Source organism: Mobula hypostoma, chromosome 23 (assembly GCF_963921235.1).
Source record: "Mobula hypostoma chromosome 23, sMobHyp1.1, whole genome shotgun sequence".
Taxonomy (NCBI): Eukaryota; Metazoa; Chordata; class Chondrichthyes; order Myliobatiformes; family Myliobatidae; genus Mobula; species Mobula hypostoma.
Window position 1 is genome coordinate 4793568 of NC_086119.1, and position 26094 is coordinate 4819661.

The window sequence follows — 26094 nt, forward strand, 5'->3', positions numbered from 1 at the left end:
CCACAATGCATGGCGACCCCATCATGGCGTCTGTGGGGAAGGTTTGGTGAGGGGAGTCCGGAATGTTGAGCGGGGTGGCGCTCCTCCGGGTGCTTGGCAACCTGAGCAGGCGGAGCTGCGGAACAGGTCAGTGGTGGCCTTACATACCCTTGTCCGCAGGGTGTGGAGGCAGCCCGAGGGTCCAAAACCCGGCCTCACATCCTGGGCTGCGTGCTAACCACTAACCACGGTCGGTCCAATCCGAACAGAACGCTTGTCTGAAACATTCACTGGTTTCCACCAAATAAGCGGAGCAAGCCGGCAATGCAAGACGCTGGTAGTCACCGGAATGGGGCACTGAGATTTGGAAATGAAGGTTCCTTAGTAACACAGGCTGGAAACTTCCAGAGAACTGCTTCTTATGCACAAAATAATCTGCAGAAGCTGGGGTCAAAGCAACACTCACAACACGCTGGAGGAACTCAGCAGGTCGGGCAGCATCCGTGGAAAGGACCAGTCAACGTTTCAGGCCGAAACCCTTCATCAGGACTGAAGAGGGAAGGGGCAGAGGCCCTATAAAGAAGGTGGGGGGGGGTGGGAAGGAGACGGCTGGTGGGTTCCAAGTGAAAAACCAGTAAGGCGAAAGATAAACGGGTGGGGCAGGGGAAGCAGGGAGGTGATAAGCAGGAAAGGTGAAGAAGGAATAGGGGAAAACACAATAGGTAGTAGAAGGAGGTGGAACCATGAGGGAGGTGATAGGCAGCTGGGGGAGGGGGCAGAGAGAAATAGGGATAGGGGAAGGGAGGGGGAGCGAATTACCGGAAATTGGAGAATTCTATGTTCATACCAAGGGGCTGGAGACTACCTAGACGTTATACGAGGTGTTGCTCCTCCAACCTGAGTTTAGCCTCATGGCAGTAGAGGAGAACCTCTGCTTCCCATTCCCATTTGGATATGTCCATACATGGCCTCCTCTACTGCCATGATGAGGCTAAACTCAGGTTGGAGGAGCAACACCTCATATACCGTATAGGTAGTCTCCAGCCCCTTGGTATGAACATAGAATTCTCCAACTTCCAGTAATTCCCTCCCCCTCCCTTCCCCTATCCCTATGTCACTCTGCCCCCTCCTCCAGCTGCCTACCACCTCCCTCTTGGTTCCGCCTCCTTCTACTACCCATTGTGTTTTCTCCCATTCTTTCTTCACCTTTCCTGCCTATCACCTCTCTGCCTCCCTTCACCCACCTCTTTATCTTTCCCCTTACTGGTTTTTCACCTGGAACCTACCAGCCTTCTTCCCCCCCCCCACCTTCTTTAAAGGGCCTCTGCCCCCTCCCCCTACAGTCCTGATGAAGGGTTCCGGCCCGAAACGTCGACCGATCTTTTCCACGGATGCTGCCCGACCTGCTGAGTTCCTTCAGCCTGTTGTGAGAACTGCTTCTTATGGTGATGGGCTAATCCTGGTAAGATGTTACCAGGAAGGCTTGAGTTATAAGGAGAGGCTGGACAGACCGGGTCTGTTTTTCGTGAAGCAAAGGGGACTGAGACTTCAGGGAGGTTTATAAAATCATGAAAGGTGTAAATAAGGTGAATTATTAGGGTAGAGGAAAACTAGGGGGCATAGGTTTAATGAGAGAGGGGAAAGATTTAAAGGGAACAAAAGTGGTAACTACTTTTACACAGAGGGTGGTATTTATATGGATTAAGCTGCCTGAGTAAGTGTTAGCGGTAGCAACATTTAAAAAAAATTGTTTAGACAAGTTCATGGAAAAATTTAGAGAAATATGGACCAGACATAGGCAAATGGGACTAATTCACAGAAAAATTGGTCAGCATGAGTGCATTGTGCTGAAGAATCCGATTCTGTGCTGTTTTACTCTGATTTTGACAGAGTCACTGATCAAAACACACACAAATATTTTTGTTACAAGTTTTCATCAAAATCAGTCTGTTATGTGAATATATTCAGTGATCTGACTGCTGGTTCTAGCTCTGTTCAAACGTGGACTCCTAATTCTGTGATGCAGAAATTAAATGTTTAAAAATTCTTAATGAGGGATAATAGGCACTCTTACAGCTGATGCTCATGACTTCAAAGATGGAGATTCAAAGCAAATTATGTGCAGAAAGTTCCCCCCCCCAAAAAAAAGTTTTTAGCCTAAAATATTACACAATTATGGACTGTACTGTTCTAGGTTTACAGATTGCTGGAAACAAAGTAGGCCTTTTTGATTTGAAATCAGCACTTAACAATTGCCTTAAAAGTTCCTTTCACTTTCATCAACTGATTTCTGCTGTTTTAAATTTTCTGTTTTTGGAAATAGAGGAATTGTCTTGAGAAAGTGCACTGATTATCGCAGAAAATTGCCTTTGTTTTGGAGCTTTGAAATTCAAAGTAACATTTATTATCAGAGGACACATCGGCACATACAACACTGAGATTCTTTTTCTGTGGGCATACTCAGCAGATCCATAGAAGAGTAACTGTAAACAGCATCAATGAAAGAGCAACAGCACAGAAGACAACAAACTGCAAATGCAAATATAAAAAACGTGGCAATAAATAACAACAGCATGAAATAATAAGATAAAGCGACCTTAAAGTAAGATCATTGATTGTGGGACATCTTAACAGATGAGTGTAGTTATCCTCTTTTGATCAAGAGCCTGATGGTTGGGTAGTAACTGCTCTTCAACCTGGTGATGCAAGTTCCTGAGGCTCTTGTACTTTCTACCTGATGGCAGCAGAGTGGCTCAGTGAGGCGCCTACTCCATAAAATGTTCCAGTTGCTACGATCTGGGAAACGGTACTGCAGCATTAAAGCCAGCAATAGGCTCTGGGACAGCTTCTTCCACCAGGTCATCAGACTGATTCGTTCACACTGATACAATTGTATTTCTATGCTATATTGACTGTCCTGTTGTACATACTATTTATTACAAATTACTATATATTACACATTTAGATTGAGACGTAAAGATTTTTACTCAAGTATGTGAAGGATGTACGAAATAAAGTCAATTCAATTCAAATGACCCTTTTTGTTTGCTGTGGGAAAACTTGTACAAAGATTAAATCTTTCAAAAGCTTGGGCGACGGTGGTCTCCATGACTATGTTCTTGGCAAATTTTTCTACAGAAGTAGTTTGCTGTTGGCCTCTTCTGGGCAGTGTGTTTACAAGACAGGTGGCCCCAGTCATTATCAATACTCTTCAGAGATCGTCTGCCTGACGTCTGAGGTCATATAACCAGGATTTGTGATCTGCACCAGCCGCTCATGTGACCATCCACAACCTGCTGCTATGGCTTCATGCGACCCCGATAGGGGAGAGGAGTTTGCTAAGCAGGTGCTACTCCTTGCCCAAGGTGGCCCTGCAGGCCAATGGAGGGAAGGAGCGTCTTGTATCTCCTTTATAGAGACATCTCCACCCCGCTACCCTAAGTATGGAATTAACCAACTCCTTTGAATCACAATGTATGAATTGTGATGCCAGGATAAAGTAAGCCATTGAGCCTGTTAATCAGATAAAAATTAAATATCCAACAATGCATATGTTGCAATTTTTGGAAGCCTCACACCTAAGTTGTGTTATTTTGATTTGAGAGGTATCTGCTGTGTAATTCTTCGCAATAAGATTTGCCATTGTGAAAGTAATGATGATGTGTGTTTTTTTAGCAGGTGCCTTTCTAGCAAATGACTCATTTCACAGGGTCATCTGTTTACCAGGAAGTTACTATGGAAGTAACTCAGCTTTGGGAGAAATCTTGGGTGTCGAGAAACCAGTGACTGAGAATCTCATCGGCCAGTACCCTCCTGCTGTTTCCATCAGTAAAGGTAGGTTTTGTTAGAAGCCAGGATTCTTTCAAAGTTGAGTAATTGACCTGTGACTATGATCATGGATCTGAGAATACTCAGGCTTTGATAAATACGTAGAGATAGAATCAGAATCAAGGTTCAAAGTCTATTTAGTTGGGATGTCGCCATATACAAACCTGAGATTCATTTTCTTGTGGGCATACTCAATAAATCCATAAGAGAACAATAACCATTATAGGACCCCCATCAACTTGGGCACTCAACCACTGTGCAAAAGACAACAAGCTGCAAATACAAAAAGAAGAAAATAATAAATAAATAAGCAATAAATAGCGAGGGCATAAGATGAGGAATACTTGAAAGTGAGTCCATCTGTTGTGGGAACATTTTATTGATGGGGACAAGTGAAGTTATCCCCACTGGTTCAAGAGCCTGATGGTTGAGGTGGTAACTGTTCCTGAACCTGTTGGTGTGAGTTCTGAGGCTCCTGTACCTTATTTCTGACGGCAGCAGCGAGAAAAGAGCATGGTCTGGGTGGTGGATGTTCTAGATTATGGATGCTGCTTTTCTGTGACATGCTATGTGTAGATGTGCTCAATAGTGGAGAGGATTTTACCTGCGATGGACTGTGTTGTATCCACTACGTTTTCTCGGATTTTCCATTCAAGGGCATTGGTGTTTCTATACCAGGCTGTGATGCAAACAGTGAATATACTTTTACCACATATCTGTAGAAGTTTGTCAAATTTTTAGATGACATACCAAATTTTGCAAACTTCTTCAGAAGTTGAGGCACTGCTGTGCTTTTCTCATAATGGCACTTGCGTCCTGGGTCCAGGACAGATCCTCTGAAGTGATAACACCGAGGAATTTAAAGTTGTTGACCCTCTCCACCGCTGATCCCCCCCAATGACGACAGGCTCATGGACCTCCAGTTTCCACTTCCTGAAGTCAATAATAAGCTCCTTCGTTTTGCTGACATTGAGGAAGAGGTTGTTGTTTTGGCACCACCAGGTCAGATTTTCAATCTCCCTCCTACATGCTGATTCATTACCATAATTTGATTTGACCAACAATTGTGGTGTCGTCAGCAAGCCTAACTATGGCATTGGAGCTGGGCTTAGCCTTACAGTCATAAGTATAAAATGAGTAGAGCAGGTTTACTAAGCACACACCTTGTGTTGTACCTGTACTGATGGAGATTGTGGAGGAGATGTTGTTGCCAATTGGAACTGACTGGGGTGTGGAGATGAGGAAATTGGGGATCCAGATGCGCAAGGAGGTATTGAGGCCAAGGTCTTGAAGCTTATTGATTAGTTTTGAGGGGATGATAGTATTGAATGCTGCGCTGTAATTGATAAAGAGCATCTTGATGTATGCATCTTCCCTGTCCAAATGTTCCAGGGTTAAGTTTATAGACTGTTCAGAAAGCTGATGGTGGAGGGAAAGAAGCTGTTCCTAAAACGTTGGGTGTGCATTTTCAGGGTCTTGTTCTGCCTCCCTGATGGTAGCAATAATAAGGAGGCATGTTCTGGGTGGTTAGGGTCCTTAATCATACGTACTGCCTTTTTGAGGCGTTCCCTTTTGAAGATGTCCTCAATGGTGAGGAGGCTGGTGCTCATAATGGAGCTGGCTAAGTATGCAATCCTCTGTGGCTTTTTTTCAATCCTGTGTAGTGGCTTCTCCATACCAGACAGTGATGCAAACAGTTAGATTGCTCTCCAGTTTCACATCTGTAAAAATTAAGCCAGTCTTTGGTGACATACCAAATCTCCTCATGAAATATAGCCACAGATGTGCTTTCTTTGCCATTGCGTCAATGTGTTGGGCCCAGCAAGGAGGCTGATATAGGCACAGTTTATGCCTCAGGATACCTCTTCACACATACAGTGCCTTGTAAAAGTATTCGGTCCCCAAACCTTTGCTCACATAAATGAGTATTACAACCAGGGATTTTGACCAATTTAACTGAGATTTTTTTTATTTGTGAATCATATGCTCCTATACAGTGAAAATTGTAAAGCATGAAAAGCTAAAAATTAAAAACTGAAATATCAGCAGTTCAAACATAGTCAACCCTTCAGTACTTAGTTGAACCACCTCTCGCAGCTATTACAGCTAGTAGTCTTTTTAAGTCTGTATTGGCTTTACACAATGTAATAGAGCAAGATTTGCCAACTGAAGAGATGGTGGAGGCATTAGTAATGATCTTTCAAGAATCACTAGATTCTGAAATGGTTCCGGAGATCCAGAAAATTACAAGTGTCACTGCATTTTTTAAGAAGGGAAGGAGGCAGAAGAAAGGAAATTGTAGGCCAGTTAGCCTGACTTCAGGGATTGGAAAGATGTTGGAGTCCATTTATTTATTTATTTTTTGGCGTGTACCTGCGTGCGTGCACATCTTTGCGTGTGCGTGAGTTCGTGATCTTTTTCATGCTTTTACAAGGCGCGGAGCGAGAGAGAGACTGTGTGATGTGCCACTCCTCACACAGACAGTTTCGCAGTATTTTCCCCTTTTTTTATTTTACGAGGTCGAGTTGCGATCTCGACACTCAACCCGGCAAGGATGGAAAGCGTACTCGGGGGGCAGACCTGACTGGTTTCGAACCTGGGAACCTCCGCTCCCGGGTCTGGCGCCGATGTCGTTGCGCCACCAGCTGGCCCTGGAGTCCATTATTAAGGATGAAACGTTAAAGTAGTTGGAGGCACATGAGAAAATAGGCCAAAGTCAGCAGGGTTTCCTTGAGGGGAAATTTTGACCAACAAATCTGTTGGAATTCTTTGAGGAAATAATAGGCAAGGTAGACAAAGGAGGGTGAGTGTATATTGTTTACCTGGATTTTCAGAAGGCCTTTGACAAAGTGTTTCGTATGAAGCTGCCTAACAAAATGCGAGCCAGTGATATTACAGGAGGGATACCAGCATGGATAGAAGATAGGCTGACTGGCAGGAGGCAAAGAGTGCGAATAAAGGGGGCCATCTCTGTTCGGCTGCTGTTGACGAGTGATGTTCCGCAGGGGTCAGTGTTGGGACCGCTTCTTTTCACGTTATATGTCAGAGGTTTGGATGATGGGATTGGTGGCTTCATGCCCAAGTTTGGATAATACGAGGGTAGATAGAGGGGCAGGTAATGTCGAGGAAGCAGGGAGTCTACAGAAGGGCAGGCCGATTAGGAGAATGGGCAAAGAAGTGGCAGATGGAATATATTGTTGGGAAATCTGCGGTCATGTACTTTGGTAGAAAGAATAAAGGCGTAGACTTTTTTTAAACTGGGAGAAAGTTCAAAAATCCAAGGTGCAAAGGGAGTTCTTGTGCAAGGTTCCCTGAAGGTTAACTTGCAGGTTGAGTCAGTGGTAAGGCTGGCTAGTGCAATGTTAGCATTAATTTCAAGAGGACTAGAATATAAAAGCAAGGATGTATTGCTGAGGCTTTATAAGGCATTGGTCTGACTGCATCTGAGTATTGTGAGCAGTTTTGGGCCCCATATCTAAGAAAATATGTGCTGGCATTGGAGAGTGTGCGGAAGAGGTTCAAGAGAATGATCCCAGGATTGAAAGGGTTAACATGTGAGGAGTGTTTGATGGCTCTGGGTTTGTAGCGGCTGGAGTTTAGAAGAATGAGGGGAGGAAATGTCATTGCAACCTATCGAATATTGAAAGGCCTAGGTACAGTGGATGTGGAGAGGATGTTTCCTGTAGTGGGTAAATCTAACATCAGAGGGCACAGCCTCAGAATAGAGGGACCCGAGAACATAGTAGAGGAATTTATTTTTAGCCAAAATGTAGTGAATCTGGAATTCATTGCCACAGACGCCTGTAGTGGAGGCCAAGTTATTGAGTATACTTAAAGCGGAGGTTGATGTGTTCTTGGAAAGAGAGGGATAATACATCAGCTATGATGGAATGGCAGAGAAGACCTGATGGGCTGAATGGCCTAATTCTGCTCCTATGTCTTATGGTCTTATGGAATTTAATGCAGACAAGTGTTGCACTTGGGAAAATCAGGGTTGAACTTGTGCAGTGAGCGGTAGGGCTCTGAGGAGTGCGGTAGAACGGAGCGATCTGGGAATACAGGTTCAAAATTCCTTGAAAGTGGCATCACAGGTAGATAGGGTCGTAAAGAAATGCATATTGGCCTTCATAAATCAAAATATTTAGTAAAGGAGTTGGGAGGTTACATTGAAATTGTATAAGATGTTGGTGAGGCCTAATTTGGAGTGTTGTGTCCAGTTTTGGTCACCTACCTACAGGAAAGATGTCCCAAGATTGAAAGTGACCAGAGAAAGTTTACAAGAGTGTTGCTAGGACTTGTGGACATGAGTTAAAGGGGAAGTTTCAATAGTTTAGGACTTTATTCCTTAGGGTGTAGAAGATTGGGGGTAGATTTGATAGAGGTATACAAAGTCTTGAGTTGTATAGCTACAGTAAATGCAAGCAGGCTTATTCCAGAGGTTAGGTGAAAGTGGAACCAGTTCATGGATAAATACATGGATGGGAGGGGAACGGAGGGGTACAGAGGGTTATGATCTAGGCGCAGTTTGATGGGTCTAGGCAGATTTATAGTTTGGACTAGATGGGCCTGTTTCTGTGTTGTATGACTATGACTGTATGATTCTAATGCCTCTACTTCTTCAGGAGACGAGTGAAATTTTGCATATCACCAGTGATGCAGTGCTAGCCGGAGCTTTTACACGTATTCTGCATTGTTTTTGTTCGATCTTAATACGCAACGGGCAGCAGTTTAGTGTAGTGGTTAGCACAATGCTGTACAGTTCCAGCTACCACCAGTCTCAGTTCAATTGCTGCTGTTGTCTGTAAGGCATTTATACTTGCTCCCCATCATTCATATATTTCCTTTGGGTACTCCAGTTTCCTCTGACATTTCAAAGATGTGCAGGGTAGGGTTAGTGAGCTGTGGGCTAAATATGTTGACACCAGAAGCGTGGCAAGGCTTGTGGACTGCCCCCTGCACATCCTCAGACTCTTGTTGGTCATTGACACAAACAACACTTTTCACTGTACATTTCGATGTATATGTGACAAATAAAACTAATCTCCTTTAAATCTTTGAGTAATGATTTGCTCTCTATGAACAGTATGCAAGACAAGTTTTTCACTGTATCTTGGGACATGTGACAATAAACCTATTCCATGACTGAGCTGTCTTTATTTCAATGTCCAACACTGTTGGTGAGATGGCACAATATAAATTTACTGCTTCTGTTTGAAAAAGTCAAAAACGACTGCCAACACCTATGCTTTACATCACACCTCAACTTTCCAAACTTAAGTAAGTTTATATAACTGACCCACCAGAATAATTTTAGACAATATGCACAACCTGGCCATATTAGTCAGAGCCCAGTACCCAGATCTGAATGCAGCAGGTGGGTGCAAACCTTTTCTGGTTATCGGCATCCGACTGTATGCTCCATACTTCACCTTTACTCAACGCGAGGCTAAACTTGTGCTTCTCTCCCACAGACGAGCAGGGGAGCCTCCTCCACCATCAGCCAGACCAGCCACCAAACCCACAAGTGCTGAGAGTTGCAATTATCGGTGCTCCCAATGCTGGAAAATCCACTCTGTCAAATCAGCTTCTACGTAGGAAGGTAAACCTAACACCGTTTTGTGGATGGATCGAAGCCTTCTGATTTTATCTGGGGAACTTTTCTGAAAATTGCTTAAGGTCCTCCTCCTTTCTGCAAACTCCACCACCCTTCCCTTCCCTGTAGTCTCTAAGACATGGCATATTTATTTATTTTATTTAGAAATGCAGTACACAATGGACCTTTATGACCCAATGAGTCACACCACCCAGCAACCTACATATCTAACCCTAACCTAATCACAGGACAATTCACAATGACCTATTAGCCAGAAGGTCTATGGAATGTGGGAGGAAACTGGAGCACCTGGTGGGGAATCACACACTCATGGGGATGAGTGTACGAACTCCTTACAGATGGAGTGGGAATTCACCTCCAAACTCTGCTGCCCAGAGCTGTAATAGTGTCGTGCTAACCATTACACTACCGTAGCACCTCAAAAATAAAGAGAAGAGTAAAATAATAATGGGGACATTTGGTCCAGCGAGTCTGTTCTGCCATTTGATCATGGCTGATTTGTTTTTCCTGTTAACTCCATTCTCCTGCCTTCTCCCTGTGATCTTTGATGCTCTTACTAATCAGGAGCCTATCAACTTTCACTTTAATTATACCAAATGACTTGACCTCCACAGCTCTCTATGCAATGAATTCCACAGATTCACTATCCACTGACCAAAGAAATTCCTCCTCATCTCTGTTCTACTGGGATGCCTTTCTATTCTGAGACTGTGCCATTTGGTCCTAGTTCTGCCACTATTGGAAACATCCTCTCTCTCCACGCCCACTCTATCTCAGACATCCCACCCTGCAAAAACTGATTTCAGGGAGGTAGCACCATCAATTTGCGGGAGACTTCCGGGAGAGGTGGGATGTCTGAAATAGAGTAGCTCCTTAGCAGCTAGCCAGCTAGTTTAAATAACGTTAGCTATGCTAATGAACAAATGACACCTGTTAAACTCACCTCAACATGTCTTTTACAGTCTTAACCCACCATGGGCAATAGAAAAGTCACTGTTGCAAACAGTGCAGCGAGCAACACTGTCATTATTTTTGACCCCTATCAGGCAGGGGTACACTTTAGTGTAGTCTGGGGTGACGTACATTTTATATTTTCTTTTTTTTTGGAACACTCTGCCATGGCACGCTCTCGCTTGCGTTCTCTCTCACTCTCTCGCTTGCTCGCTCTCACGCTCTCACTTGCTTTCTCTCGCTCGCTCTCAAAAAAATTGATTTCTGTGATATTGTATATAATTTGCGGGCATCAGGGAGCCACTATTAATATGCAGGAGACTCCCAGAACTTCCGGGGGAAGTGAGATGTCTGCTATCTAGGCTTGATGAAGGGTCAAAGCCTGAAATGTTGTCTGTTTATTTGTCTGTATAGCCTCACTCAGCCTGATATGCTGAGTTCCTCAAGCATTATTGTGTGTTTCTCTCTAGGCTTTTTAAAATTCAGTAGGCTTCAATCAGATTTCCCCATATTCTTACAAATTCCACCGTATACAGACCCAGAGCCATCAAACACTCCTCGTATGTTAAGCCTCATGAACCTCCCCTGGACTCCCTTCAATTCCAGCACATCCTTTCTTAGATAAAGGACCAAAAACATTTACATACATTTTCCATGGAATACCTACAATTTCTGAAGCTGAAATGTGTTTGTGGAGAATTAGGCAGCTGGATGAATTGTTGTATGAAATTACCTTTGTCTTCCTGCTTTAAACAGTAACTGCTGAAAAGCTTTCCTCAGCTTTAGTTCAGCTTCAATGTAACATGCTTATCTGCTTGTTGTGTTGCAGGTCTTTCCGGTTTCGAGCAAGGTCCACACGACACGGTGTCGAGCTCAGGGAGTCATCACGGAAGGAGAGACCCAAATAGTATGTGACTGCCTTTGAAATATTTCGAGTCAGAACACTACAGCCTTTCGGCGCATCTAGTTCAAAAGTTGAAAGTAAATTTATTATCAAAGTACATATATATCACCATGTACAACCCTGAGGTAGTTTTCTTGTGAGCATTCACAGTAAGTACAAAGAAATACAGTAGAATCAATGCACACAACAAGGTGGACAACCAACCAACATGTAAAAAACAACAAATGGTGCAAATATGAGAAAAACGATGAATATTGAGATCTTGACCTGAAGAGTTCCTGAAAGTGAGTCCATAGGTTGTGGGAAGAATTCAGTGTTGGGGTGAGTGAGGTTATCCCATCTGGTTCAAGAGCCTGATGTTTGAGGGGTAATAACTGTTCCTGAATCTGGTGGTGTGGGTCCTGAGGACCTGTACCACCTTCCTGATGGCAGCAGAGAGATGGCCTGGATGGTAGGGGTCCTTGATGATGGATGTTGCTTTCCTGTGGCACCACTCCTTGTAGATGTGCTCAGTGGTCCTTGCCAAACTGTTATTCTGCCTAGTCCGGTCGACGTGCACCCTGGCCATAGCCGTCCGTACCCCTCTCACCCGTGTACTTATCCAAACATCCCTTAAATGTTGAAATCGAACCTGTTCCACCACTTCCACTGGCAGCTTGTTGCACACACTCACCAGCCTCTGAGTGAAGGAGTTCTCGCTCAGGTTTCCTTCGTTATTTTTAAAAAACTTTTCAACGACCCAAGCTCCACTTTGTTTCATGGTCATTAGTGAACCTGGTTGCTTCCTCATAGTTCATAGAGTTATACAGCACAGATTCTGTGAGGTCCCGATCCTCTGTTCTGTGCTGAGTCTGGTAGCTCTTGCTGCAGAATGGCTCTTCACCAACCTGCAGTCTTAGAAAGTAAATGTCAGGAGGATATTGACAATGGCAGTAAAGGAAATACTAGATCGTGTGTCCAGCCCACTTCGCACAAGTTTTCGAAAAACCACTTTCACAAAGTGAAATGGTGAGTCATCACATAATCAGAGGAGTACAGCACAGAAATGGACTGTTCTACCACCCTCCCCAGTTTTCTGGGATCTTACTTTTGGCTAAAGAAAATATCTATCGGGGCCCTAGCTATCTCTTCTCTCACTTCCCATAACAACTTTAAGTACTTCTCATTTGACCCTGGGATTTATCAACCATTATACAGTACTGTGCAAAAGACCTGGGCACATGTGAAAAAAAGATTGTGTAGAGCGAAGATCCTTTCAAAAATAATAAAATGAAAAGTTTACAACAGGAATTCTGCAGATGCTGGAAATTCAAGCAACACACATAAAAGTTGCTGGTGAACGCAGCAGGCCAGGCAGCATCTCTAGGAAGAGGTGCAGTCGACGTTTCAGGCCGAGACCCTTCGTCAGGACTAACTACTAACCAGTTAGTCCTGACGAAGGGTCTCGGCCTGAAACGTCGACTGCACCTCTTCCTAGAGATGCTGCCTGGCCTGCTGCGTTCACCAGCAACTTTTATGTGTGTTAAATGAAAAGTTTTCTAAATATCAAAATTTTTAAACTGTGTCAATTCTCTTAGGTACACTATTGTGCAGTTTTATAAGAAAATCAGCTGGTGGTTGTTCCAAGCATCTTGGAGAACTTGCCACAGTTCTTCTGCAGACTTAGGCTGTTTCACTTGCTTCGGTCTCTGGGTAATCCCAGATACCCTTGATGATGTTGCGATCAGGGCTCTGTGGAGGCCGTACCATCTAAAACCAAATTAGAAAAATTTAGGGCGCCTACGACTTTTGCACAGTATTGTACTTCTCCTGATAGCAACCTCCTCCTCCTCCTCAATACTAACCAGCTCCAGGTTATCATATGAATTTATCTTCCATGTAAGATTAAGATCTAGTATTAACATTAGTTACATTTGTCTCATGTACATCGAAACACACTGAAATGTGTCAATAACCAACGCAGTCTGAGGATGTGCTGGGGGCAGCCCACAAGTGTCGCCATGCTTCTGGCGCCAGCTTAGCATGCCCACAACTTACTCACCCATGTGTCTTTAGAATGTGGGAGGAAACCGAATCACCTGGAGAAAACCCAAGTGGTTGTGGGCAGAACCTACAAACTTTTTACAGACAGTGGCGGGAATTGAATCTTAATCACTGTCTTTGTAAAGCATTGCACAAACTGCTGTGTACTCTACCTCCTCCTCACATTACCATGCCACCCCTTCTCCTTAGTGAGTATAAATGAGGCCCCTATTATCCGTACTCTGTGCCAAGACAAAGTAAATCATAGATTTTACATATGTTTGTTCAGGTTCTCATTTCTTGCCCTTTTAAGGAATTGTCTCCATCTCTGACTCATTCTTTGCTTTACTCACCACTCCTGAAGGCCTCACACCTGTTTATTTTTTCCATATCCTTTTGTCATTGAGATGTACCTCATTCTTCCCTGGCTTCATTCTTAAGTAAGTGTTGATCATCCAATTTAATTTCTAGCATCTGCAGAATTCCTGTTGTATCCAATTTGTACCCAGTTTGCATGCTGTAATTGCTTAACAATTGTGAACGCAAACAGTGCATTTCACTGTATGTTTCAATGTACATGCAATAAATAAATTTGAAGTCTTAAACCTAATCTACTGCCTTTTAAAACCTACCTTAGTTCCTACCTCAGAAGGAAAATACAAATTACCTCAGCACCTTTTTTCCCCACCAATGGATGTCAGTTTTCAAATAGCATGTTTGTAACAGAAAACTAGCTTAACAACCCCGCTGATCCTAATTATCTGATCACTTTCCCCCTTCCACTGTTGTACACCACCTTTCAAATGAGGCATTGATACCACCTCCTTTTCCCTTTCAGTTCCTGATCTGCATTTGATTTCCCTGCGAGGTGTTTCTTTTTGGTAGGGTCTGTGTAGGTGCATATCATTGCTCATTCTGGTGCTGTTTCTGACCTCCTCTCACTCTCTTTCTACAGGTTCTCCTTGATACTCCTGGACTCATTTCTCCCACCAAAGTGAAAAGGTTTTGTTTACTTTCGTCACATTTTCCTCTTTCTGAGGCCTGTGTACATCAGTTGTTTTTAACAATTTAACTGTTCCTTTCTTGCCAGGCACAATTTGGAGAAGTCACTGCTGGTTGATCCCTGGCACTCGGTAAAAGCAGCAGACCTGGGTGAGTGGTTTAGCTTAGCCCCAACCATTACCTTTCATTAGATTAGTTTTATTTATCACATTTGAGGTGCTTGGTACTGTTACGGTTAATGTAACTTTATTACTGTGGCAGCAAACACCAATCGGAGTTTAATTCCCACGATGCATGCAAGGAGTTTGTACGTTCTCCCCATGACCACATGGGTTTCCTCTGGGTGCACCAGTTTCCTACCATATTCCAAAGACGTGCAGTTAAGGTTGGTGAGTTGTGGGCATGCTATGTTGGTGCTGGAAACGTGGTGACACTTGTGAACTGCCCAGCACAATCTTCGCTGATTTGATTTGATTCAGGCAACATGTTTCACTGTATGTTTCAATCTTATGATGTGCATCTGACAAATAAAGTTAATATACAGCGAAATGCAATATTTATATTAACAACCAACAGAACCTAAGGATGTACTAGGGGCTGCCGCAAGTGTCGTTAAAAAAAAAACTCCAGTGCCAACATAGCATGCCCACAGTGTTCAACAGAACAACAACAGCAAAACAAGCCTCTTTCCTACCCATGCACAAATCAGGGCCTCTGACTCCAGGACAGGCCACCTCCTGGCCTCTGACCTCTAATCCTCGGCACAAGCCCTGGACTGGCAGACGTTCGGCTTCCAACCTGTACCAATATCTGCAGGCTATGCCTGAATTGCTTCATGTGTTGTGTTTTTCTTCCTAGTGCTTGTTTTGGTCGATGTATCTGACCACTGGACTCGCAACAAGCTACATACTGAAGTGATGAAATGTCTTTCTCAAAATCCCCAGATTCCGGCAGTTCTCGCCCTGAATAAGGTAGGCAGTAAGAAGCTGACATTATCTTCTTGTTACTAGGCTTGTCACTGTTACATGAAGCTGGACCTCTGTTCCAGAAGGAAATAACTTGGGAACTTAATGTTCTGGTAAAGTCAGTAGCGCTGTTTTTACATACCAAGAGTCAGTAGGTAATACTTGTCTCTGGGTTAGATTGTGGGTTTGAATCCTGCTTAAGCACAAGCAGGCTAATGCTACCTATAAACATAGGAGATTCTACAGGTGCTTCTCATGAGCATTGCTCAAGGTGCATTCAAGTTCAAGTTGAAGTTTAATTGTCATTTGATCATAAATACAGCCAAATGAAGCAGCGTTACTCGTTATCCTGAATTTGATTTATCCCTCTACCACACAAAAAAGAAATCAGTTATCTTTTGCAATTTATGAGATTGTTGCACACAAGTATTGCATGTCCTAACTTACAACAGTAGCTACACTTCAAAAGTGTTTCCCACTTTTGAACATCCTGTGATTGTGCAAGGTGATCTACGTGCATGCATGATTTTTTTTTTTCCGTTGGTGAGGGGCCCTTAAGATGCTGTGCATGGTCCTAGGGTAATTTCATCATAAATAGAGAGAGCTCACTAAATTGAAGAAATGATATTTTTTTACCAGAACAACGACAAACGCTTCAGCCATCCTTCTGTCTCTTGGTTCTAGGTGGACCTGTTAAAGAGCAAAGGCCTCCTCCTGGATTTGACAATCAAGCTGACAGAAGGAGTAGTGAACAACAAGAAACTGAAGGTAAAGCCACGGTACAACTCACTGCCACAGCCTATTGGGAGAGAGAGAACTGGTGAAGCAGGAGGCATGCCTGTCAAACAGGCAAGAAATCAGGACAGCACTGTGGATGTGTCCGAGGAAACACACAGCCCCCACTCACAAGGAGATCTACATGGTTTGGAAATATCTAGTGACAGTAACAACAGCATATATCAGCCAGTGGGCACAGAAACTGCTCAGCAGCAAGCATCTGCTCCTCCACACGGCACCTCTGAGAACTGGAAAAACCGACTGGGCTGGCCTCACTTCAAGGAGGTGTTCATGCTTTCTGCTGTCAATGGCGAGGAAGTGGATACTTTACGGGTGAGTGTGCAAGGCTGCTTTCCTCTGGACACTGCCTCAAGAGTGACCAAGCGTGACAGAAAGGGCTAAAATAATAAAACATAATGTAATGTAACATCATAATTTTATTTAGTTTTTATTCATGGATACAACATGATAATGGGACTGAGCTTGTGCGGCCCAGTTACATCCATGTGATCAAATTTCACAATATTTGTCAGTGATAATAAGCCTGATTGTGATGACTTCTCCTTTCCCATATAACACAGGATTGAAAGCAAGTAAAATGGACAATTCAGGGAACTCAGTGGGTATATGAGAGGTAAAAATAATAAAATGTCATGTAATGAACCTAACATTTTATTTATTTATTTATTTAGTTTTATTTAGTCTTTAGAGTTTTAGTTATTATTTATTGACTGATTTAATTCACTTATTGAGATACAGTGTGGAACAGGCCCTTCTGGTCCTTCAATCCATGTCGCCCAGAAACTCCCCAACTTAATCGTAGCTTAATCACGGGACAATTTACAATGACTAATTAATCGGTGCATCTTAGGACTGTGAGAGGAAACAGGAGCACACGGAGGGAACTCACTCAGTCACCGTGAGGACGTGAGACTCCTTGCACACAGCGGTGGGAATTGAACCCGGGTCGCTCGTACTGTAAAGCGTTGTGCTAACCATTAGGCTGCTGTTACTGCCCTATTTAGAAATGGAACACAGTAACAGGATTTTCAAGCCCAACGAGCCTGTGCAGCCCAATTACACCCATGTGATCAATTAAACTACTAACCCGTATGTCTTTGGAATGTAGGAGGAAACTGGAGCACCCGGAGGAAACTCTTGCAGTCAGAGGGAGAACGTACAATCTAATTACAGACAGTGCTAACTACTACACTACTGTGCTGCCCGATGTAACAGAATTATATGTATAGATACGTAACTTAAAATAATGAACCCACGAACACCACCTCATTATTGATTTTGTACCATTTATTTACATTTGTAATTTTATTTCCTGCTGCCACAAAACAAGATTCATGTCATTCAGTCAGTGATTACAATTCTGATTCTGATGGACAGGAGGCTTTTAACAAGGCAACTGCTGTAGAAAGGGGGTAAAGTTATGTTGTTTACAAAAAAATTGGGTTTTGTGTAGTTATGTTACTGCCGATAAAATCTTTACCCAAAGGCCTATCTTAGGTGATTGGAGCTTCGTGCGTTTGCGATGGGTTTCAGTAGAATACCTGTGGAGGTATTTGCTCCAGATCTTCTGCTCTTAAATTGTTTCTCCAGCTCAAACAGTGAAAGTGAGTTGATTTGAATCGAATAATTCACTGTGGCAAAGATTTCAAATAATGGAAACATTTTTTTAAAATACTTCATCTGGAAGGAGAATGAAGCAGACAGAATAAGTGGTTTAAGGAGCAAATATTTAAAAACATACATAAATGGCATAAATATCGATAACATTTATGTACTTATGCACATTCTATTCCATATCCGTACTTTAAACACTAAATTTATTTTTTATATAATTATTTAATCTGTATAATTGTTGAATGTTGATTTTTGTTGCATGTCGTGCCCTGACCAGCACACCACAGCAAATTCCAAATACATATAAATGTACGCTCAGTGGCCATTTTATTATGTACACCTGTTCATTCATGCAAACAGCTAATCAACCAATCATGTGCTTTGACCGTGGAATGATTGTTGGTCCCAGATGGAGTGGTTTGAGTATTTCAGACACTGCTGATCTCCTCGGATTTTCACACACACAACAGTTTCTAGAGTTTATAAAGAGTGGTGCAAAAAACAAAAAAAAATCCAGTGCGTGGCAGTTCTGTGGATGGAAGTGCTTTGCTAATGAGAGAATTGCCAGACCGGTTCAAGGTGGAGAGGGTCAACAACTTTAAGTTCCTCAATGTTATCATTTCGGAGGACCTGTCCTGGGCCCAGCTCATAATTTCAATTACGAGGAAGGCAGGGCAGTGACTCTATTTCCTTAGGAGTTTGTGACATCTTAAACTTCTATAGGTGGGAATGGAGAGTATATTCACTGGCCCTTGATCAGAAAATCCTACAAAAAGTAACGGATACAACCCCGTCCGTCACGGAAGTATGCCCGCAAAAAAAGTGAATCTCAGGGTCTTATATGGTGACGTATGTACTTTGATAATAAATTCACTTTGAAGCTGACAACAGCTCAGGTATTCACTTGTTAAAACAGCGGTGTGCAGAAGGGGATCTCAATGCGCAACACAGTGAACCTTGAAATGGATGGGCTGCAGTAGCAGAACCTTGAGGATTCCGCTGTTGTACTTAATAAATAAAGTGGTCACTGAGTGTAAATGGTAAATAAATCTGATCCTTTCTGCTGTGTTGAAGAAAATCTGGTTATTTAATTCACTGATATTTGCAATCCCTGAAAGCATTCTGGGATCATACACATTGATTTCTCTTGGTTTTCAGCATTACCTTGTGTCAAAGGCCCAGCCAGGGCAGTGGGATTACCACAGCGATGTCGTCACCGATCAGTCACCCCAGGAGATCTGCTGTAACCTGATACGGGAACGGTTACTGGAGTATCTGCCTCAGGAAGTGCCATACAACATCACACAGGTACTGCTGGGTCAATTAAGTTATCTGTCCTGTCTCAGTTGGACAGCTGCTGTAGCCGACTGTGTACATACAGCTATTGATGCTTCTGGACACATCTTCAGTGATGTTCCTGGAATCATCGGGTGTTTCGGGTCTTTCAACATCATACAGCCTGCTCCAGGTGACCCAGCTGGGGCTGATCAGACCCCAGATGGCTGGCTACTTATGACTCCATGGCTCCCCTCTTGAGGCCTTCTCTGCTGCATCGGTGGTACTGCGGATGGCTCTCCTCTTCCTCTCTCTCTCGATGCCCAAAACGCTGAAAGTTCTAACTAAAGAACGGGCTACAAATCCCCTACAACCAACCTCCACTGGGAGACACCTTGCTGTCCATCCAGCCTGCTGACAGTTGCTGACCAGTCCTGCGTACTTGGAGAGCTTCCTTTTGCACTCATAAGTTCTCAAGAAGCTATTCAGGCAAACTTCTTGTTCAGGTGGATGTCTTGGCATCGTTCAAAAAGGGGACTTGTATTTCTTGCATACTCCGCATCATTATCACATCCTAATAATCCCCCCCAAAAAAGAAATTGGTTGCTTGTCTTATTGTTGTGTTAGGGATCTTGCTGTGTACAAACTAGTTCAAGGATCAGGTTTATCCCATTATAAGATATAGGAGCAGAATTAGGCCATTTGGCCAGTGGAGGGTGCTCCACCATTTCATTGTGGCTGATGTATCGAAGCATACGGTGAAATGTGTCGTTTGCATTAACAGCCAACACACTTAAGAACATGCTGAGGGCAAATGTTGCCACACACTTTGGTGCCAACACAGCATGCCCACAATGCTTGACAGAACATAGCAATAAAATGACAGCAGCATTTTATAGATTGGGCACTGTCGGATCCTGATGTTTTTGTGATTTGGAAGTAAAGAATGAGATATAAAACTGCTTGCTTACGATTCTTTCATTAAGTGTTACTAGAGGAGAAAGCAAACAAGAGGAGCTGAAAGAACAAAGAAGGAAAAAGAAAACGCTGTTATGGTTGCCAGACAAAGATAACAAAATTCCAGTGATAACAATTAACCTACAACATAGCCAGATTCAAGTAGTGAATCTGCTACTGAAAACTAAGAAGTTTGTAGGAAAATACAGAAGCAACTGCACCATAGTTACTGAAAAATTCACTGACCGATTACATGTATACAGGTGATTGCATATAAAAATACAAGCAAGCATAGGAAAGGTTAACTACAAGAAAAATAGTAATTCTACACCTTAATTGAGGTTGAGAGGGAAAATAAATCAGCCATGATGCAATGGTAGAGCAGACTCGATGGGCCGCATGGCCTAATTCTGCTCCCATGTCTTGTGATATATTGTTACTGTGTTTTGGAACGGTTTACTCTATGAATAGAGCAGAGATTCTGCAAATCCAGGTCCCTTCCTCACTGGGGAATCTTGCATGAAACTCCACTCTCAGCACTAATTATCACCCTCTGTCTGAGAGCAGGAGAGGAAAAGATGAGATGTGCAGTATTTTAAAGCATACTCTTCTTTTTCTATACACAAATGCCCTTGGAGATGTTCTGCAAAACTCTTTTGGGCCCCTTGGTCTAAGAAAGGAGTGGTATTGGAGAGGGTACAGAGTAGGTTCATGAGAATGCTCCCAAGTTAACATGTGAAAGGCTCTGGGCCTGTACTTGCTGGAATTTAGAAGAATGATGGGGGTCTCATTGAAACCTACCGAATACAGGTGTCCCCCACTTTTCGAACATTTGCTTTACAAAACCTCACTGTTATGAAAGACCTACATTAGTACCCTGTTTTCGCTTTCAGAAGGTGTTTTCACTGTTACGAAAAAAAAATTCAGCGCGCGATAAAAGGCAGCGCGCCCCAAGCAGCCGCTCTCCCCAGGATTCGGAACTGCTTTGCTTTAACATGTGCCTGTGAGCAGCCGTTTGCAAGATGAGTTCTAAGGTATCGGAAAAGCCTGAAAGAGCTCGTAAGGGTGTTACACTTACAGTAAAACTAGACATAATTAAGCGTTTCGATCGTGGTGAACGAAGTAAGGACAAAATGAGTTTGGCTTGTGGAAGCTGACGAACATGATGTTGAAGAGGTTTTAGCATCCCATGACCAAGAACTGACAGATGAAGAGCTGATGCAATTGGAAGAAAAAAGGATAACAATCGAAACCAAATGAGTGATGATAAAGTACGACTTTAATTTTGAAAGGGTACGTCGGTTTAGGGGATATTTGCAGGATGGTTTGAGTCCTTATTAAAGAACTGTGTGATAGGAAAATGCACAAGGCTCAGCAGTCAAGCAAGCCTTCCACATCAGTCGCAGCAGACGACGAACCTCGACCTTTGACATCGAGGCGGGCAGAGATAGAAGAAGATGAGCTGCCTGCTCTAATGGAAACAGATGATGACGAGATGACACCCCAGTGTCCCACCACCCCAACACCCAGGTCATGGACAGATACCGATTCGCGGAGAATGCAAAGGTAGCTGGGAGGCACACAGCACATCTTTAAGAAAAAAGCCGAAATAAACATGCTAATTGATTAGGTGCCGCTGACACATAATTGTCAGCCCAGATCAGAGACGACACAATCGGAAATCGGCACTGATCTGGGCTGACAATTACGGGCGGCACCTAATTAATTAGCATGTTTATTTTGGCTTTTTTCTTAAAGATGTGCTGTGTACCACCCGGCTACTGCTGGACCCCTGCGTTCTTCGCGGCAATGTATCGCTCGGCAGCCTGGAGGGTGGGGGGCCACTGCACCACCCAAACTCCGACTCAGTCTAACACACCATCATCAGTGTGCTCGGCGCTGTCCCGATTCCCGTAAGTGATACTACACTGTACATACATTATTTCTACCTTATATAGGCTGTGTATTTTTACGTGTTATTTGGTATGATTTGGCAGCTTCATAGCTTAAAGGTTACTGGAGAGAGTGTTCTTGCCAACAGTACTTGCGTGAGATTTTTTGCCGACGGCACTTGCGTGAGATTTTCGCTATGGAGAACAGTTCAGTAATGATTGTGGAAAAGTATTTCTACTTTATATAGGCTGTGTATTTATCATATCATTCCTGCTTTTACTATATCTTACTGTTATTTTAGGTTTTATGTGTTATTTGGTATGATTTGGTAGGTTATTTTTGGGTCTGTGAACGCTCACAAAATTTTCCCATATAAATAAATGGTAATTGCTTCTTCGCGTTACGACATTTCGGCTTACGAACCGTTTCATAGGAATGCTCTACCTTCGGTTGGCGGAGGAAACCTGTATTGAAAGGCCTAGATAGAATGGACATGGAGAGGATGTCACCTCTAGTGGGAGAGTCTAGGACCAGAGGGCACAGGAACCAAGATGAGGCGGGTGGTGAATCTGGAATTTATTGCTACAGACTGCTGCAGAGGGCAAGTCATTGCATATATAGGTTCCTGATTAGTAACGACATTAAAAGTTATAGGGAGAAGGCAAATGAATGGGATGAGAGCATATTTGAATTGTGGAGTAGACTTGACATGCCTAATTGTGCTCCTGTGTTTTATGGTCTTATGGAAAATAAACTTGACAGTCGTGAGCTCAGTCTGGGTCCCACCCTCCTTTTATAGGACCCCCAGCTCTGACAGAGTTGGAGTCCACCCCTTTCCACATCCTCCACTCAGGTCTGACAAATGGAGGACTGGTGCGTTGTATTTCCAGTCCGGTCCAGTGGTGAGGAAAATCTGGGTGTAGATCAGTGCCTTGATGTGTGTCCTGGGTGTGAAATCAAACACACTTAAACATCTGTTAACTTCTAGGACACCGAGCTGTGGGAGGAGGGACCAAGCGGGGAGCTCCGGATTCTGCAGAACCTCACTGTTGCCAGGAAGAATCACGCGGTGAGTATGTTTGTAGATACTATCTTGTTACTTCTTTGCAGTGGAGTCAGTGAGTTCATGGTTCAGATTCACAGTCAAAAGTAAAATTTCTTATCAGCTTACGTATATGTTATGATAAACTACCTTTAGATCCATTATCACAGACGTTTACTGTAAAATAAAGAAATACAATAGAATTTACTGAAAAATCTGCATAAGCAAACAACCAGTGTGGAAATGTAGACAAACTAAGCAAATAAAAAAGTTAATACTGAGCACATAAGTTATAAAGGGTTCTCGGAAGTAAATCTGCAGGTTCTAGTATCAGTTCAGAGTAGTGGTGAGTGAAGTTTCCATGCCAATTCAGGAACCTGATGGTTGTAGGGTAACAACTGTTCCTGAACCTGGTGATGTGGGACCTGAGGATTCTGTTCTCTTTCCCCTTGATAGTGAAGACAAGAGAGCATGGTCTGCAGTACGGGAGTCTTTGTGCGGCAGCGCTCCATGTAAACGTGCTGAATGTTGGAGAGGGCTTTGCCTGTGACCGATTGGGCTGTGTCCACCACTTTTTGTAAACTTTTCTGTTCTTGGGGATTGGTGTTCCCCTACCAGGCTGTAATGTGTACAGTGAGCCACTGTGCAACTGTAGAAGTTTGTCAAAGTTTTTGGTGACATGCCGACCCTACACAAACTTCTAAGAAAACTGTCTCCAGAAACGTGACCTGCTGTGCAAAGAGAAGCTATGCACTTCAAAGACCCTTCTTGCTGAATGCAAATTTTTCCTTGCCTGGCCATTGTTAACCCTTGCCTTGCCACAACCTCCACAGATTGAATTGACCAATAAAAAGGTTGAGGGGATGGGATGGAGCAGGAGCTAGCAGGTGATGGATGGATCCAGGAGAGGGGATGGTGAAGGCTGGATGGAGAGGAGAGAGTAGGAATAGTATCAGAAACTGGGATTGTAGATTGGGGCGAGGTGTTATCCACAATTCACTTTGCAAATACAGACTGTCCAAACTTCACTGTGAAACTCTGGGCTACATCTCCAACATGCCTGTCTTTTCCCTACTTTGCACATTTGTTGACTATTTTGTCTTTGTTTTCAAAATAACTTGCTATATACGATATCTAATCCATCAATTAGATCGACACAGTTCCTAGCCTTTTGTTGTTGTGGGATAACCTGTAGCCCTGTGTCAAGTGGGCCACTGTCCCACAGCAAGTCTCCCATGTGTCCATGATTTTGCAGTGTACTGATCAGTGCTGACTGAACACCTGGGTCCCAGGTCCTCACTGCTGGATTATTTCTCCATTTCTCCACCACACCTACTCATCATCAATCTTGCAGCTTCATAACACTTATTACAGTCATCACACAAAAATCTATTGGGTTGCGGGCTGAACTTGGCGTTCATCAGTGCTTTTCTTGAGTGAGTGAGGAAGTTCTTTATTTTCACCTATATCTCCCTGAAATGAATTGACTTTACTCACATCCTTCATATACTGTACATGAAGAGTAAAATTCTTAATGTTATGTCTCCGTCTAAATGTGCAATGTGCAGTTTATAGTAATTTATAATAAATAGTATGTACAACAGGATAGTCTGTATAACATAGAAATACAGTTATGTCAGCATGAGTTAAGCAGTCTGATGGCCTGGTGGAAGAAGCTGTCCTGGAGCCTGTTGGTCCTGGATTTTGTTTCCCAGATGGTAGCAGCTGGAACAGTTTGTGGTTGGGATGACTTGAGTCCCCAATGATCCTTCAGACCCTTTTTACACACCTGTCTTTGTAAATGTCCTGAATAGTGGGAAGTTCACATCTACAGATGCGCTGGGCTGTCTGCACCACTCTCTGCAGAGTCCTGAGATTGAGAGAAGTACAGTTCCTATACCAGGCAGTGATGCAGCCAGTCAGGATGCTCTTAATTGTGCCCCTGTAGAAAGATCTTAGGATTTGGAGGCTCACACCAACCTTCTTCAACTGTCTGAGTTGAAAGAGGCACTGTTAGTTGTATAGACCAGCCAGTATGTATAGACCACCTGAGATCCTCAGTGATGTGTATGCCGAGGAACTTAAAGCTGTCCACCCTCTCAACCCCAGATCCACTGATGTCAATAGGGACTAGCCTGTCTCCATTCCTCCTGTAGTCCACAACCAGCTCCTTTGTTTTTGCGATGTTGAGTGAGAGGTTGTTATCTTGGCACCACTGTGTCAGGGTAGTGACTTCTTCTCTGTAGGCTGCCTCATTATTATTTGAGATTAGGCCTACCAGTGTAGTGTTGTCAGCAAATTTAATTAGCAGATTGGAGCTGTGGGTGGCAACACAGTCATGGGTATACAGAGAGTAAAGCAGGGGGTTTAGGACACAGCCCTGAGGGGCACCTGTGTTGAGGCTGTGAAGGCTGCAGGTCTAATTTTTAGTATTGTTTTGAGCTCTTATACCAGTATCCTTGGACTTTGTCCATCTATAGTACTGTGCAAAAGTCCTAGGCACATATATATAGCGAGGGTGCCTAAGGCATTTGCACAGTACTGTATTTGTCAACATGGAGTGGAGAGCAAGTTTGTAAATCTGGCGGGAGCAAAGAATGTTGGAAATGGCAAGGGTGGAGTGCTGCAAGAGGAGTGTGGGACAGGTGGCAGAAAAGGAGTGCCAGGGGCAGTTGGTGCGGGTGCAGACACACCCAGGTTGAAGACACCAGTCAAGGTCATTTTATTCCAAACAACTGCTTTATTGATCATTACAGAATGTCACTCTGGTGCTTCCCACTCCTTCCCCTTTTCCAACCATGATACCCCTCTCCCTGCCCCCTTTCCACTCTCAGTCCATAATGGAGAGCCATATCTTGGTAGGTTAATTGGCCATTGTAAATTGTCATGTGATGAGGCTAGGGTTAAATCGTGGCTCGAAGGGCTGGAAGGGGCTGCTCTGCGCTGTATCACAAACAAATGTCAGAATCAGGTTTACCATCACTCACGTTTCTCATGATGAAATTTGTATTGCAACAATAATACATAAAATTACTACAGTACTGTGAAAAATCTTGGGCATCTGGTTATATATAGGTGCTGAAGACTTTTGAACAGTACTGTATCCCAACAGGTCTTTTAAATCAGAAGTCCCCAGCCTTTTGCACACCGCAGACCGGTTTAATATTGACGTTATTCTTGCGGACTGGGGGTTGGGGGGGTGTTTAAGTTCAACAGTGCGTGACAGGGAATGAGGACTCATATCGGTTCA

General features: G+C 43.4%; 1 protein-coding gene across 2 annotated transcripts in view; it reads left to right on the forward strand.

The window, feature by feature from the left end:
* Positions 1 to 26094, forward strand: part of eral1 (Era-like 12S mitochondrial rRNA chaperone 1) — a 27562-nt gene continuing 1468 nt past the window's right edge. Inside the window, exons 1-10 of one of the 2 annotated variants that reach the window (XM_063031806.1) lie at positions 1 to 126; positions 3655 to 3813; positions 9279 to 9406; positions 11202 to 11279; positions 14254 to 14300; positions 14389 to 14450; positions 15159 to 15271; positions 15950 to 16375; positions 18836 to 18985; positions 22791 to 22871. In XM_063031806.1, coding sequence (XP_062887876.1) covers positions 63 to 126; positions 3655 to 3813; positions 9279 to 9406; positions 11202 to 11279; positions 14254 to 14300; positions 14389 to 14450; positions 15159 to 15271; positions 15950 to 16375; positions 18836 to 18985; positions 22791 to 22871 — 1308 coding nt within the window. In that variant the 5' untranslated portion in view covers positions 1 to 62. The remainder of the gene's footprint in view (positions 127 to 3654; positions 3814 to 9278; positions 9407 to 11201; positions 11280 to 14253; positions 14301 to 14388; positions 14451 to 15158; positions 15272 to 15949; positions 16376 to 18835; positions 18986 to 22790; positions 22872 to 26094) is intronic. The other variant, XM_063031807.1, reaches the window with a different exon arrangement.